The following is a 16,870-nucleotide window of genomic DNA, read 5'->3' on the forward strand; positions in this document are numbered from 1 at the left end:
CCTCATGGCTACGCCCCCTACCTCTACCCATTGGCCGGCCGAGGGGGTGGGGCGAGAGCGCTTCCGACCAATGAGCGGGCGCCAGAGAACCGCCAACAGGCGTTGCGCCACCGTGTCACGTGCAAGGGGCCCGCGGCTGCGCGGGGCTAGCCCACGCCTACCCACGACCCGGCGAGTTCTCGCGATGAAGGCAGCTAGGCCGCCCGACGCAGCCTGGGGAAGGAGGGGCGTCTCCAGGAGTCCCCGCCTGCGTCCCAACTTCGACTGCGGAGCTTGCACCTCCTGCCCGGCCCTAACTCGGAATGGGATTCCCCTGGCCTCTGTGTCCTCGAGCGGCCGTGAGGCGGGACTCGCCTTTCTCACTAGGCTTCCAAGCTCGCCTCGGCAGTCGATATGGGAATCTCTGGGTCCTGTTGCGGAGCTGAGGAGCCCGCCATCCTTCCCACTCTGCGACCCTCCTCCCCATCTACCCACCAGCCCCCTTCTCGGAGGAGGAGGAAGCGCTCTCGCACTCGCCCCGCCGGCCCGAATAGGCATCAGAACAAAGAAAGCACGCGGGATGAGCCTCCGGGGACCGCAGCCGCTGCTCCTGGTCTCCATGGAGGCGGTCGCCATGGCAGCGGGAGGCGCCTAGTTTCGCGCGGGTGGGGTGGGGCGTGGGCAACTGCACGGAGCCCCGGGGCGAGAGGTGTGGCCCTAGGCTCTTTAGGTGTTCCAGCCGCCGCCCCCCTGGCGCTCCTGGAGCGACTGTTCTCCCCCAATTTCTCTGGCCGTGAGAGGGTCCCTAAACTTCCTGCGGGGAGCAGTCCGGAGCACTAGGTTCCCTCCTTACAAACAGTGGAACTAGGAGAGCGACGGTAATGGCTCGGGGGGTCTGCTTCCTCTCAGAAGGACCTCGGCCGCTGCCTTTGAGGAACGGCCAAGGCTCCTATCTTCCGCTGTATCCCTGTGGTCCCTAACGTGTCTCATGGTCTCTGGTCTCCGCACGGTGGGCGAATTAATTTTCCTGAGCTATTGTTTCCATCGCATCTTGCCCTGCTCTGGAATTGTCTCCAGCAGAGATTCACAAACTTTTTGGAAGCATTTTGGGTGATTCGTGCGCACTCTGGCGTTTGAGATACTGCCCTCCAGCGTGGGCATTAGGAGATTTCACATTCTGACTCCTGCCACATACTTTCTAACTTGCCAACCCCTTCGTTCTATGTGCCCCACTATGCTCCCCCTCAAAAGAAAAATTGCATTCCCATGTCTATACTATTCTTCAACGTCTAAAGTTGGCAGACAGTGGGCTCAAAGTGGGCTACAGACATATTTTGTTTAGCCCATACGGGACTTTTTAAAATTCTAATTCTTCCTCTTCTTTTTTTCTTTCTCCTCTCCCTCTTTCTCTTTTTCCTCTTCATCCTCTTTGTCTTCTTATTCACCTTTTGAAATAACCGAAGATCTAACAACATGGACTCACATTCTAGCCTGGCACCAGAGTCTGGCACATCAACTTGCTGTTGTCCCAGTAATCCCTGTTTTCTCACATTGATTTTACCTTCTGGGTCTGTGCAGAATTTGATTTCCTGATACCCTCCTTATGCTACCTTTCTACATAGAATGCCCTCCCACTCACCTCTCATAGCCAAACTCACCCTCCCTTCAAGACCAAGTTAAGGCCTGCCTTTTTAATGTCTACAGCCCTCCTCAAAATACAGAGACTAGCTGCTTACTGGGCACTGCCTGGGGCCATTTCCTACTGTCAACTCCTTTATTATTTTTTTTTTCTGTCAACTCCTTTAAACAAGTATTTACTAAGTGTGTATGATAAACAAATTACTCTGGAGTTAGAGACACTCACAGCTCAGGATGGGAGGTATACCACACAAAGAGTTGCGGTTTCTTGTCCCTGCCAAACACGTCTCACACTCCTAGGTGTTGGGCAGTCTCGCCGACTAGCCAATTGGAAGGACCTCTAATACAGAGCTATCCATGCCTGGGGATACTGCAGCCTCCCAGGAAAGGTCCCAAGGCCACAGTAAGTACAGATGGTTCTGGAGAGCTTCCAGGAGAAAATGTGATTCTTTGTGCTGGGGGGAAGCTAGATTAGAAGGTACATGGCTGCCCCATTGCAGCTCAATGGGTCTGTGCACCAAGAGGAGGGATGCCAGTATCAGATTGATGCCCAGGCCCTGGGACTTCCTGTGCAGAGGGCCTTAACAGAGCTTTGAGGGAAGCCACAGGCTCCCTGGAAATTGGGGGCTATATGGGAAGGAGTTAAGAACAACTCCAATTTAGCAGAACAGATTGAATACATTCCAGTTCCAAACACGTGGTATTATGGACTCTATTCTTTAAAAAAAATATATTTATTCATTTATTCATGAGAGACACAGACTGAGAGAGGCAGAGACACAGGCAGAGGGAGAAGCAGGCTCCTCGCAGGGAGCCCGATGCGGGACTCAATCCCAGATCCCGGGATCATGACCTGAGCCGAAGGCAGGCGCCCAACCACTGAGCCACCCAGGCATCCCAACTCTATTATTTTTAATAAGAATTAAACAACCATAACCTTGTTAGAAAACTTCTGGGCAGTACCTAATAAAGCTGAAAATGCCAACCCTTTGAACAGACAATTCCACTGGCTTGGTTACATACCAAAAGACACGAATACAAATATTCATGGCAGCACTATTGGTAATAACCCCAAACTGAAGACAACCCAAGTGTCCATCAACAACAGAATGAATAAAGAAACCATGCTGTATTCATACAATGGCCTCTCCTATAGCAATGACAAAGAACAAACTCCACCGAATGCATGCAACAACGTGGATGATTCTCACAGACAATATTGAGCAAAAGAACCCCTGCCCCCAAATAGTATAAACTGTATTGTATATTCTAGTACCTGTCTTGGTAAACATATGTATGCATTTCTCTTGAGTGTATATTGAGGAATGAAATTACTGGAACATAGCTGTGGCAGCTTTTTAATCTATCACCTTAGCTATGGTGAACTGCATTTTCCAGAATTCCCTTCCAATTACGGTGGGCCACAACAGACATTTTTGCACAAAATTTGGAGAGTGGAAGGAAAGCAGTGGCTGTATTGGTACATTTGCAAAATGTGGGCAGGAGCTTTGTAGCCCATAAACTTTGTTGCTGATCTGCTGGCTCACGTCATTGACATGGGATAACAGTCAGGCCTGCAACTACTCCCCCTTTCCCTGGATCCTCCTTCAACTTCTTTGACTCTTGGGCCAGATAACAGAGGGCACCAGCCTCTACTGCTGGACACCCACATCATCAAGTAGGAACTAACATGAGTTCCAGTTTGTGATTAAAGGTTCCAGCTTATGCTAATGGATTCCAGTTTGTCCTTTCTCTCTCCTACTTTATATCCCTCTTTCCTTCCCAGTGGCCTGACCTGTGGGCTTTAAACTCCAGGATCAGTTGTAAAACCATAGTCTTACAGAGACCATTTAAGAGTTACCCAAAGTCAAATTCCTGTAACAAATTCTTTTTGCTTCTCCAATAAAACTCTAACTGATACAACACCATAGACATATATTTCATTTTATATGAAACTGACAGGGATGCCTGGGTGGTTCAGCAGTTTGGTGCCTGTCTTTGGCCCAGGGCATGACCCTGCAGACCCAGGATCAAGTCCTGTGTCAGGCTCCCTGCGTGGAGCCTGCTTCTCTCTCTGCCTATGTCTGCCTCTCTGTGTCTCTCATGAATAAATAAAAACTTTTTTAAAAGAACAAACTGTTCTCTGAAATGGTTGTGCTCATACTCCATCAGCAGAGTATGAGAGTTCCAGTTGCCCCACATTCTCATCAATACAAAAATCAGCAGTTAGTTTTGTAAAAACATGATACTGTGCAAAACCAAAGCAAGGCAATGGGCCACCAGTCTTCAACCTCTGCTCTGAACCTTGAGCCCTTGTGGAGGAAATTTCACAATATCAAGATCACAAATGCATATATTCTTTGTCCTAACAACCCCAGTTCTGGCACTGATCATGCAGATATACTTGCACAGGATACTAAACTATGAATGCATGAGGTTATTAATTGTTACATTATTGTTATTAATAAAATAAGGTTAGAAACAACTTAAATATCCAAAGAGAGGACTGATTAATTAAATTCTGTACAGACAATACAAAGTACATGGCTTTAAAAACAGGAAATTTCAATGCTTTGATGTGGAAAAATCTTGTATTAGTTGAGGTTCTCTGGAGAAACAGAACTAATGGCAGATGATATGGAGGCACATTATATAGGTGATACAGATAGAGATTTATTAGCTAATGGGATGAAAGAGGCTGATCTACAGAATTGAGTCAGCAAGTTGGAACCTAGGAGAGTCAAATCCAAAGGCTGGCAGTCTCAAGACACAGGAAGAATTGACATTTCAGTTAGTGTCTGAGACAGAAAAAAAAAAGTCAATGTCCCAGTTCAAAGGCCACCAAGAAGAAGAAATTTTCTCTGACTCAGGGAAGAGATATCTTCTTTATTCTATTCATGCCTTCAACTGATTGAATGAGGCCCACTCACATTAGGGAGCACAATCTGCTTTATTCAGTCTACCTTTAAATTTAAATGTTAGGGACGCCTGGGTGGCTGAGCAGTTGAGCATCTGCCTTAGGCCCAGGGCTTGATCCTGGAGTCCTAGGATCGAGTCCCACATCAGGCTTCCTGAACAAAGCCCGCTTCTCCCTCTGCCTATGTCTCTGCCGCTTTCTCTCTGTATCTCTCATGAATAAATCTCAAAAAAAAAAAAAAATAAGTTTAAATGTTAATCTCGGGATCCCTGAGTGGCGCAGCGGTTTAACGCCTGCCTTTGGCCCAGGGCGCGATCCTAGAGACCCGGGATCGAATCCCACGTCGGGCTCCCGGTGCATGGAGCCTGCTTCTCCCTCTGCCTATGTCTCTGCCTCTCTCTCTGTGACTATCATAAATAAATTTAAAAAATTAAAAAAAATAAATGTTAATCTCATCTGAAAACACCCTCACAGAATATTTGACCAAATATCTGGGCACCTTGTGGCCCAAACAAGTTGGCATGTGACCATTACATATCTATAAAAGATCATATTGAGTGGAAATCAAGATAGAGGACAGAGTGGATAGAATGTGTTCCCTTCATGGTTAAAAAAAAGGTGAGGAGAGTAACAATAAGGGTGCATATTTGCTTGTATTCACAAAAAGACGTATTGGCAGAATGCACAGAAACTAAAAGGTTAACCCTATTAGAAGTGTGTGGACACCAAAGAGACTTCTTACTTTTCTATGTGCATTAATTAGGTGTGTTTTTCTATTCAAAACATTAAGGTAGGGATCCCTGGATGGCACAGCAGTTTGGCGCCTGCCTTTGGCCCAGGGCACGATCCTGGAGATCTGGGATCGAATCCCACATCGGGCTTCCGGTGCATGGAGCCTGCTTCTCTCTGCCTCTCTCTCTCTCTCTGTGCAACTATCATAAATAAATAAATAAAAATTTATAAAAAAAACATTAAGTTACAAAAAATTTTAAGTGCCACTTTGCATGCCTTCTCCTCTCTTCTAGGATTGTAAACGCTTGGGGAGGCAAATCATGTTTTATGCTCATCTTTGTGTTTCTGGCATTTAGTACATAGTTGGCACTAAATGCACATTTGAAGAATTAATGAATGAATGAACCAGAAGAAAGCAGATTTAGTGTGTGTCAGAAAGGGAAGAGTAGGGTAAGGATCAGAGCGGGAGAAATATGGCAATAGCTATTGGAGTTTGGAAGCTTGGGGAACAAGAGAGATATTTAAAGAAGAGTTATAGGATTATAATGTGTGATGTAATTCACTTTCATATTTATTCCCAAGAAACATTCAATAAAATTCTCCATTGTTTTGGGGATTTAATTTGTAGGGTTTCAGATATGATTTTAGATTCAAGCATATCTGGATACTAGGAATAGCTGGGGTCAGCGTTGGAACTCAGGGAAGAGGAGGACTTGGCTCAGCCTCTAGCATGGAGAGAGTCAGCAGTTTCTTGAGAGGGTGATCCCTGCCACCAAACTTGTACTCTGGGCCCACTGTGTTCCTGTCAGGCAGAACCATGCCCTAACCCACCTCCTGGTCCCCAAGCCCCTCTACAAACCATTCCTATTAGCTCCACACACAGGAATCTACAGATGTGGTCCATGATGACAGACCCAGAGAACAGAACTCTGGAGACCCAGTGCAGACTACAGCAAGATAACAGTGCTAGAGCTGAGGTCAATATGTGTGAGGGTTGGTGGTTAATTTGGGGAAGGTAGAAGGTCAGGTTAAAGCCAATGTTAACCTGAGACCAGGCTGAGTGCAGAGAAGAGGCTCAGACCAAGGTTAGGAGTAGTCATCAATTTTTATTTTTATTTATTATTTGAGGAACTTAGGTGAACAGAATTTGACTATGCATACTCCTTAGTTCATGACACTCTCTCTTGCTTGTCCATAAACAGCCCACTATGAACACCTGTAAACCCACCACCTGTCCAAGGACTAAAACATTACAAATAACTTGCATGCTTCTTGCATCTCTGCCCTCCACTTCCTCTCACAGGTAACCACCCTCCTAGCTTTTACTCTTTTATTACTTTTTCCTCTTTGTGGTATACAGTTTCTAAAATGGATCCCAAGGATCCCTGTCTCCTAGTATTCACACCCACATGTACCACACCCCTTGAATGTGGGCTGGACCTCATGACTTCTAATAAATAGGATACAACAAATGTGATGGATGTCACTTCTCTGATTACATTAGATAAGATTGTAACTGTGATCTTGCTAGCAGACTCCATTAACTCTCTCCTTTGCTGGCTTTGGTGAAGTAAGCTAATATACTTACTGGACAGGACCACATGGGAAGGAAATGAGGGCAGCACCAGCTAACAACCAGTAAGAAATTGAAACCCTCAAACAACCTACAAAAAAAAAAAAAAACTGAACTCTATCAACAACCACATGAACTTGGAAGTGATTTCTTCCCCAGTCAGGACTTCAGATGAAACCACAGCTCTAGCCAACACTTTGATGGCAGCCTTAGGAGAAACTCTGAAGCAGAGGACCCAGCCTGGACTCTTGACCCACAGTAAATATGATATAATAAATGTGTGTTAAGACACTAAGTTTGTGGTAATTTCTTATACAGTGATGGATGCTAATACAAGTACTTTTCAATTATTTTCTATTACAGAGACTGTCACTGTGAACATCGCTGTACATGTGTTCCAAAATACAAAACACAAGAACTTAAATTTCCCTTGGTATATGTCCAAAAATAGAATCATGGGGTTCCAGAATGTTCTAGTAGTCACTAAATTATCAAGAGTTAGGGTCACTTCATGGCCACAGTGTCTTGGTCATGTTTGAGAGTCAAGCTTGGCTTCAGTTCACAGAGCTAGGGATGAGTCTGTGAGCAGGATAGGGAGTCAAGCAGAGGACAGATTTAGGGGTCAGTCCATGGGCAGAGTTGAGGGTGTGTGGTTACATTTGGGGAGAATCTGAAACCTGGGTCTGGAGTTGGGTTTTGACACTGTGAAGATGGATTTGGGGGTCAGTCTAAGACCAGGGTTAGAAGTTAGGCTGTTCTAGTGCACAAGACCTGAACCCTATGATATCATCAGCCTACCAGGCAGTGGCTACCCAGGGCCCAGGTGCCCATAAGATGAGCCCTGCTCTGGGCCTACAAGGCTCTTTCACTCAAAGGGAGGAGGTGGTGGCGGAGTGCGGCATAAGAGAGGCAAGAAATCTAGACAGAGAGAGAAGGCAGTCAAGGGAAAGATAGCACAACTCTTTAATGGGGGCTGTGTGATACCATAACTCCCAAGTATTCTCAAAGGTGCCCCACAGGAAGGGAGAGTAATTGGGACAGGCACAGCCCATGTCTTCCCCACTCCTCGCTGAACCCACTCATCCTTTCCTCTCCAGCTGCTGTGTTCCTCAGCCTCGATCTGGGTCCCAGGTGAGTGTCCAAGAGAGGCAAGGGTCTCCCTCAGCTGCCTGGGGCAGCTTCCTGCACAGCCCAGAGCACAGAGAACTAGCCTGGATGGAGACAACGCTGTCCTCAGAGCTGGGCTTGGACCTGTTTCTAGGAGTGTGGACCCAGCGGGAGCACTGGCTCTCAAGGCCCAGAGCAGGGAGCATCAAGGTGGAGCCCCTGGGGTTGGGTGCTGCTTTGGGGAGCATGCCAGGTCTCTGCACGTGGCTCCGGGGTTCTGGAAAGCGGTCCATTCTCCTGACTCGGATGTAGTGGAAGAAGGTGGCTTAGTTCCAGGCTCTGCTCTAAAGGCTCCTGCCTCGCTGCCCCACCGCCCACCCCATACGCGCCCCCACCCCAAGGGAGGGACGTGTTGGCTCCCCGGGAGGCTCATTGGACCTGCTGGCTCCGCCCGCCCATTCGTCCATCCGTAGGCCAGTGGGTGCGTGGGTGGGTGCTTCGGTCGCAGTGTCTGGGCTCTGGCGGGTACTGGGGTTTTCCGCTCGCTCGGCCAGGGCCGTGGCTCGCGGCTCACCGCTCACCGCTGCTTACGCTCTGCCTGCTGGAGCCGCCGCGAGAGGTCGTCGATGCGCACGTTCTTCAGCTGGAGCAAGTGCTCCAAGCGCCTCACCTTCATCTGCAGGACCTGGGTCGTGCGGCACAGAGGTTAAGTCAGCTGCCTGCTGCCCTCTATCCCCACCACCGCAGGCCCTAAGCACCCATTGCCCCACCACTGCCCACACTTTCCCAGGGCGCCCTCACCTGCACAGTCTCCTGAGAGGCCAACAGCTCCTGCTCTTTTTCGGCGATCTGGAGGACGAAGCTTGGGTCGCCCTGCACTGCCTGGCTATATCCTGGAGGCCGAGGCCCGGGCAACCGGCCCTCCCTGGAGTGGGAAGCTGCTTAGCAGAGGCTTGGACCTTGGGCCCCACTCTCACCCTTCCAAAGTCCCTCGGCCAGGCCCTCCCTCCCCATTCCCCTGAATCCTCCCCCTCCTGGTTCCTGCCTTCCCAGGAACAGCCTGCCCCACTCTTACCTGCCAGTGTTGGGGGATCACCAGGCCTGGTAAGATAGGAACTCCCAGCTTCCTTACCTGAGCTGCCCCCCTCCCTGGGGGTCCAGGGCACCTTCCCCTCCGGCCTTCCGGGACAAACCTGAGACAAGGCAAGTACAGGAGTTAGCCATGCTAGAGTCCTATTTTCCCAACAGGAAGGTAGGACAGGAAGAAAGCTGCTCCGGGGGAAGGAAGAAAAATAAAGGCCACTTTACCCACATCCATGTAGCCAGTGCCATCCTGGGGAGCCAGCTCCTGAAAGAAGCCCCGGGGTGTACTGTGAGATCGGGCTCGCTCATCCCCAAGGAACCCCATATCTCTTCCATGGTCTCCAAGGCCAGGCTCCTTCTGCCAGACTCCCTTCTCCCACACTTATCGGCAAGGTGGGGCTTCCTGCTGCCTGGGAAGCTTCCGCAAAGCAGTGGGAGATGTTTGAGCAGGGTGGCACCTGTAAGGAGCTGGTGCCCTGCTTCCTGCGCCTCTGGCGTTCCTCCAGGCGCTGCCTCAGCGGAATCAGTACTAGCTCCACCACGCCCGGCGCGCATTGAGCGATCTTTCGCATCACATCCTCTGGTACCGAGAAGTTCAGTTTGTTCAGCACTTTCCTGGAGGATAGACACAGGGATGGCAGACTGGGTCCTCAGGGAATGAAGTGAGGGACGTGATGGAGGAGGAAGTGGTGCGGCTGGGGGTGGGGGTGGGGTAAGCCGGATTCTTGGGTATCCCATTTCCTTGTCTCCTCCCCCAGTAAAAGAGTCCCTTGATTTTGTTACCAGATTCTGTCTGCGTTATGTCACCAACAGAGTCCCAGCCTGGGCTCTGGGACTCTGTTGGAGACCTTAGGAGATGTGTGTGGGGGTGGGGGTGTTGGGGCAGCCCTGCCTGGGATCCGGGGGTAGGGGATGGAGATTCCGGTAGTGCACCAGGTATTCTGCTACCTGTTTAGGTGACCCCAGTTGCTGAGCTTCTGTTGGAGAGAGTTGGCAGGGACATAATTGTGCATCTCCACCATCTTGGGGAAGTAAAACTTGATGACTTCTGCGACCAGGACTGAGGAAATGCGAGCAGAGAAAGTGGTGGTGGGGAGAGGGGAGGGAGAAGGAGTAGGGAGAAGATGTGCACGGAATGGGAGAATCAGGGGTTGCAAAGTGGTAGGACCAAGCAGAGAGGTAGAGATGTCAAAAGGGAAAAGATGACAGGGAGGGAGTGGTGTTGAAGGAGAGGGAAAAGTGTTCAAGAAAGCAAGATCAGAAATCAGCAATCAGCCTCCAGTATACCCCAGAGGAGTGGCATCCCACCCCCATTAACTCAGGCACATGAAAAGGTCACAGGTCCTCTAGTAGAGAATGAGTCTCCAAGACAGCCCATCAGGAGCCTGGGTTCCACCCTAATCATTTACACGGATACTCCTGCATATGCAGGTACACACACACACACACACACACACACACAAACTCCAACCCTAAAGTACCAGGAAAGAGTCACAGATTCACACAAGCAGACACATGTGTAAGATCCCCCTATAGAAATGCATATAGGACAAAGTGTGTAGACATACAGGACACACACATGCCCATACATACACAAGTCCACATAAGGCACACACGTACACACAACACAGAGACACACAAACATACACACACACATTTTTTCCATCACTCAAGTTCCAAGAGATAGTCACGAACATACACAAGCACAATAAGTCACACAGGGACCAATAAATGCATACAGAGATGCATACTCTGTCATTAAAATCTCAGGAGAGAGTCTCAGACACAGAGACTCCTAACAATCACAAAGAAACACACATGCACACAAGACGTCCTACATGCATGCAGGACAGAATCATCAATAAACAAATGAATATACACATGCTCAGACTTCCACAAGACAGATATAAGGAATGCAGCAATGAGGGATGCCTGGTTGGCTCAGTGGTTGAGCATCTGCCTTAGGCTCAGGGTGTGATCCTGGGGTCGTGGGATGGAGTCCTGCATTAGGTTCCCTGCAGGGAGCCTGCTTCTCCCTTTGCCTATGTCTCCGCCTCTCTCTGTGTCTCTCATGAAAAAATAAATAGAATCTTTAAAAAAATACAGCAACGAACAAGAACACACAGAAAATGGACAAAAACATACACAGACACACATCTTAGTCATTAAAGTCTCAGGAGTCACAGACTCACACAAACACACCACACATGCATAAAGGATAGAACAAGGGGACATACATACGGACACACGCACACTCACATTCCCATAGAGATAGAAACACACACACATACACACACTTCTACAACTGAAGTTCTAAGAGATAGACACCCCCCAACAAACACACATACCCCCCACACACAAAAGCACAAAGAGACATATGCATACAGACCCCTTACACATATACACACAGGACAGAACGTGTCAACAAACATGGGCACAAGGGATACACACAGGAGCGCACACACACTGAGGTGCACACCTCCATCACTGAAATCCCTGGAGAGATTTCGCTTGGGCCGGGACAGAGGTATGTTGTCCACCCACAGGTACAGCTGGTGCAACGCCTCCTCGTCCACACTGCCCGCCATTGGCACCGTCGGCAAGGCCAGGCTGAGTCGTGCAGCGTCCAGCCTCAACCTCACGATCCCTCAGGCTCCTCTTCTCTTCCCACTGAGGGCGACGAGACCCGCCTCCACCCCTCTAATCCGGAGACTCTCCTCCCAGCTGGGAGCAGCCATATTGTTTTCTGAAACCATGGCAACTATCCTTTACTAGGTAGGGAGCAGGGATTTCTGGGAGTTGTAGTTCTCTCCCTCTCCTTACTCTCAGGCCCCAGCTTTGAAAGGCGATTAGGTGGCCTTGTCTTCCCAGCAGGTGCGCCCACTTCACCTGATCAGCCATTGGCCCACTCAGGAACCTGCCAAAGCCAACCAGACCCTCAGAATCCCTGCACCAGCCTCCCCAGGGCTGGGATTTCCCCTTCTGGATCCTTTAGTGATCAGTCCCAAGTGAAGGCAGTATCCCAATGTTTATCAGCTTTATCTGGCCATCCACTGTTAATCATCTGCTGCTTCCCAACTGGATTGTGTGATAGGCTGTGTGACAGTGCCTCCCTGCTGGGTCCCTCCTCAGAGCTCTGTGCTACTAAGGCCACCACCACTACTACCCTTCCCAGCAGTGTCCTGGTAGGGCTTTTAATATGAGACTCAGACTCCCAGGTTCAAGGCCAGTGCCTAGGGCAGGTTATTTAACGCCTTAACCCTATTTCCTCTTTGGTGAAGTGGGAATGGTTCTCACCTATTTGTCCCAATGGGGTAATAGGGAGGAAAATGGGAAAGGTATTTACAGAAGATCTGCATTTGTATGGGGACTGGGGGGGGGATGGGAGTTGGCCACAGGTGTAAAAGCTCTAAGAGCTCCCATAGACACTTTCACAACCCCCATCTCCTTTCAAAGAGCTATTCTTCCAAGGATTAAATGGATTTCAGTAGCCAATTCCACTTCAAAAGAGCACGAATTGTAGCAGGGTTAGGGATGTGGGTCCTTCCCTAGTGAAGGGACACAGTAGCAGCCAATGAGCCAGAGAAGAAAGCTTGCTTCCACCAAAGGCTACCAATGTGGCTTTGGGTACAATCCTGGATCTTTCTGTGCCTGTTTTCTCATGGTTTTACTTCCCTCAAAGGGGATGTATGAGCATCTGAAGTGCTTAGCACAGCGCTTGGCACACAGCAAGGGCCCCATTTACATCAGTTGGTGCTACCATTAATGAGATGACCTCAGTTCAGCAGAAGAGGAGACAAATGGAAATAATTTGCCTTGTTGGTATTTGAAGTAAGGAGCTGGGTTGAACAGGAGGAAGGCTACTGCTCCCCCCTTACTCCAGAGCAGGCCAGGGGGTAGGCTGGGCTTCCTTTTGACTATCCGGTTTCCTCCTCCACAACTCAAATGGGGGTGGGGGATGATGATAAGGGGGAACCCAACTACTCTTTGCTGTCACTCAGTTTTACTGTCTGCAAGGTCTACAGGGGAAGCCTGAGCACCAGAAGTGTGGAAGGCCAAGTGTGGAATTGGCACTCTACTTTGTTTTAAAGTCATACATGGTGGCCTTGCCTTTCTAGAAGAGATCACACCCAGCACAGGCAGGGGACAAAAGATGACCTAGACAGTCTACAACCCCCCAACATTCCAGGGTGGAGAGAGGAAGAACTGAAAGGAAGTGGTAGGGAGGGAAAGGCAGCAGTGACATGCCAGCCTTAGCGGAGGTGGGAAAACCGGTTTGGGGCCTGGAGCTGCCTGGCGGCCTCAAGCCCAGGCCCTCCCCCGGCTGGAACTGCTGGGGCCGAGCCATGAAAGGAGAAAAGGGGTAGGATCAGCAGAGATACCAGTCTTCACCTTTGGACTGGGGTGCCCCCCAGCCTTTTGGAGGTGCAATCTGTCCCAGGAATTTTATCTTCCTCCTGCCACTGTCCCCAGGATAGCCACCAGGCTCGGAGATGCCAATCACCAAAAGATCTAAAGGGTTCCCTCTTAAGGCATCAAAGATAAACCAAGGGATGCCCTGTATGTTCCTCCAGACTCCAACCTGGACCACAGAAGTTGCCCCAACACCCCTTTTGCTCTGCCTTCTGACTCCAATCCTGCAAGGATCTTCTTGGGCTTGATAGGCCTGGTTGCCGGTGTAATTTGGCCCAAGAGGGATTGTTGGCTCCCTCCCTCCTCTCCTACCCGACTGACCCCCAGCTTCTTTCTAACCCCAAAGCAGTGCAAGGCCTGGCCTTCCTCAAACCCAAGCCAGTGTGAATATGTCACCTGCCTCCCCAAGCCTAGACAGTATTTAGATATGGAGGTGGCCCCTCACCCCAGTCAGGGCCTCAGCTGTGGCTACCCTCTCAACAATTGGCTCCATGTCCCACCAGAACAAGGACCAGAGGGAACCAGGAAAGGACGTGTTCCCAAGACAGACGCAAGCCCAGACCATGAAGGATGCACCCTTGGCTGTTAAAACGTTCACCCCCACAAAAGGGGGGTGGACGGATTTATTGAATTCAGACTGGCAAAGGAGCGGCTGGATGGCTGGACTATGGGCCCAGCCCCAGGCCCCCTGCCCAGGATAGGGCCCTGCCAGAGAGGGAGGAGAGGCATGGCCCCTGCAGCTACCCACAAGGGAAGTGCCCATTACCACTCCCCTGGAGGGCCTCTTGGGAACCTCCAATCTGGGAAGAAAACCAAGGGCCAAAGTAACCTGGACTGGACCAGAGAAAGGGAATGGGAAGATGGGGAAGCAGGCAGAGGCAGGCTCAGGAGCCTGTGGTGAGTTAGACTGTGCTTCTCAAGGCGGCCCAGGGGCAGGGGTGGGGGGCTGCCAGCCTTGTGGGGGCCTAGGCTGGACCTTCCTCTGGAGCCCTTCCCAGAATGGCTTTGGGGTCCCCCCTACCAAAGACCTGGCGTGGACGGCAGAGGGGAGAGGCACTCTCCGGCCAGGAGCTTCCAGGGCCCATCCCTGGCTGCTCCTGTGGCCTAGTCCACTGATGGCACGGTGTGGTAGCACCGGACAGCTCCCCACCCTCCCCACCTGGTCCCCCAAGCCCAGGGGCAAATGGGGAGGAAAGAGGACTCTGAGAAAGAGGCAATAAGCAGGCAGTGAGGCTGACGCCAGCCCTGGGCCCTATGGAGGTGGCTGGGCCTGTCACCCGGCCCAGGGAACATCACTAAAGGATCTGGAGCTCCCCACTCTGGCTCCATCTGCAGCAGTCGCCCCGAGAGTTCTCTACCCTGGGCTGGTGCTGCCACATCCGGGTAGGGCATGGCTAGGCCCAGTGGCTCAACTCTGATGTCCAAGACCCCGAACTCCCGCCTGTCTGGCGTGGTTCTTTCTGGTCACGTGGACCAGATCGTGTTCCAAGTGAAGGATGTGGCTCTGCACTCGGTCGTCGATGGGGAAGGAAGTAAGGTACCTCTTGACCATAGCAAAGTAAGCCATGGCCTCCCCAAAGCTAGGAACAGGCACCTCATCACCATCCTCCTCCTCATCTTCATCATCTTCATCCTCCTCATCCTCCTCCTCTTCCTCCTCTTCCTCACTGTCAGACTCTGAGTCCTCTTCACCCTCCAGGAAATGGAGGGTTGGGCACTGGGCCTCCTCCTGGGCACCGTAGCCCCCAAAGCTGCCACCGGCTTCCACTACCCCCTGGGCCCAGTCCTCCGCCTCCAACCCCTCAGAGGAGCTCTCTTCCTCCTCTTCCTCCTCCTCTTCATCACTGTCATCAACATCACCCTCCTCTTCTACCTCCTCTTCCTCCCCCAACTCCTCTCCTTCCCCCCCTTCCTCCTCCTCGCCTTCTTCTTCCTCCTCCTCCTCCTCCCCTTCACCCTCCTCCTCCTCTTCCTCCTCTTCTTCTTCCTCCTCTTCCTCCTCCTCCTCTTCCTCCCCCTCACTCTTGAGGGCAGTGGTGATGGTGGCATTTGGGCCACCCCCGAAGCCAGCCTCACGGAAGCAGGCAGCTATGTCCGAAGGCTCCACTGCCTGCCAGGCAGCAGCCACAAAGTGCAGGGCCTCCATCAAACCTAGCTGCAGGCCCGAGCGATCCTGGCCCTCTAGTGCGGCCATGGCCTTGAGGAGCATAGCCTGCCGGTAGTGGCCCTTCACCTGTTGGACCACTCCCCGCTCCAGCGGCTGCACGGTGCCCGGAGGGAAGAAAGCCAGCTGTACGTGCCGCAGGCCCGAGGTATCCAGGGACTGGGCAGCCAGGCGGCCAGCCAGCAGCAGGACTCGGCGAGACTCTGCAGCCATGCGAGTGTCCAGGGCCTTCAGGTACTTGGCCAGGGCCTGGGTGGTAACACCACCCTTAGAGTTGGCCGTGTAGTCGCAGGGCAGGCCAGCTTGGCCTGCACGGGGCTTGGCCGACTTGCCGGCCACAAGCGGGGGCAGCTTCTCGCTGCCGTCTGCGTTGGCGCACAGCAGGACACTCAGGCGCTGGGTGGCCCTGCGCGCCCGGCCATCGCTGCCGCACAGCCCCGCAGCCTGGTCGGGCAGGAAGTCGTACCACAGACTGGTCTCGATGGCGCTGAACACGTCCTGGGAGGCGTAGCCCTCGGCCACCGACGGCGGCTGCTCCTCCCGAGCGCGCCAGCCCGTCGAACCTCCGCCACTGCCCTCCGAAGGCACCGCAGGCGGGCTGGCGGGAGCCGCCGGGGGCCGGGGGGCAGCACTGCGCGACCGAGCGCGGGCCACACCGCTGCAGGACACCACACCGTGGCGCCGGCGGAAGCGGTCCAGCCAACCGTTGGAGGCGGTGAAGTCGTCCATGCCCAGCTCCTCGGCTATACGCAACGCCTTCTCCTTGAGGATGATGCCCTTGACGGGTAGGCCAGCGGCGCGGATCTGCTGGAACCAGGCGATGAGCAGCCCCTCGAGCTTGTCGTAGGGGGACAGCTTGTTGGTCTTGCGGCAGGTGGAGGCCACCCCGTACTTGCGCTCCGACGCCAGGATGGCGCGCTTGTTCTTCAGGATGGTGCTCAGCGTGGACGGCGGGATGTTGAAGCGCCGCGCGATCTCGCCCTTGCGCAGGTCCGGGTTCTCCTCCACCTCCTGGATGATCCGCGACTTCTCCCGGAACGTCAGCTGCCGCCGCTTGGGGCCCATCCCGGCGCGCCCCCCGCCCCGGGGCCCGGCGCCACCGCCGCCACCCCGGGGCGGGGGGCCCGGGCCCGCGGCGGGGGGCACCTGGCGGCCTCTCCCGCGCGCCCCGCCCGAGACAAAGCGGCTCGCGGGGCGGCGGGCGGGGCGGCGACCCGGCCGGGCCGGGGACACCTTCGGGGGCGCCGGCGGGCGCGGCGCCGGG

The 16,870-nt window shown here is 52.4% G+C and overlaps 2 protein-coding genes across 3 annotated transcripts; both read right to left on the reverse strand.

Annotated features, from left to right (window-relative positions):
* Nucleotides 1-6,352: 6,352 nt before the first annotated feature.
* Nucleotides 6,353-13,874, reverse strand: SPEF1 (sperm flagellar 1). Of its 2 annotated transcripts, XM_041733135.1 has the most exons (7): nucleotides 11,509-13,874; nucleotides 9,978-10,089; nucleotides 9,488-9,644; nucleotides 9,255-9,294; nucleotides 9,079-9,139; nucleotides 8,748-8,871; nucleotides 6,353-8,631 (listed from the first exon to the last, which is right to left on the reverse strand). In XM_041733135.1, exons 1-7 carry the CDS (start codon nucleotides 11,615-11,617, stop codon nucleotides 8,524-8,526), a joined length of 711 nt encoding a protein of 236 aa, XP_041589069.1. In that variant the 5' UTR covers nucleotides 11,618-13,874; the 3' UTR covers nucleotides 6,353-8,523. The 2 variants fall into 2 exon arrangements, with proteins under 2 accessions (XP_041589069.1, XP_041589068.1); XM_041733134.1 differs by lacking the exons at nucleotides 9,978-10,089; nucleotides 11,509-13,874 and having other exon boundaries at nucleotides 8,607-8,631; nucleotides 8,748-9,139; nucleotides 9,255-9,956.
* A 146-nt stretch (nucleotides 13,875-14,020) lies between these two features.
* On the reverse strand, nucleotides 14,021-16,870 carry CENPB (centromere protein B). The gene has a single exon (XM_041733133.1). The coding sequence runs from the start codon at nucleotides 16,669-16,671 to the stop codon at nucleotides 14,851-14,853; it is 1,821 nt and encodes a 606-aa protein (XP_041589067.1). The 5' UTR covers nucleotides 16,672-16,870; the 3' UTR covers nucleotides 14,021-14,850.

Source organism: Vulpes lagopus, chromosome 18 (genome assembly GCF_018345385.1).
Source record: "Vulpes lagopus strain Blue_001 chromosome 18, ASM1834538v1, whole genome shotgun sequence".
In the NCBI taxonomy this organism is placed as follows: Eukaryota; Metazoa; Chordata; class Mammalia; order Carnivora; family Canidae; genus Vulpes; species Vulpes lagopus.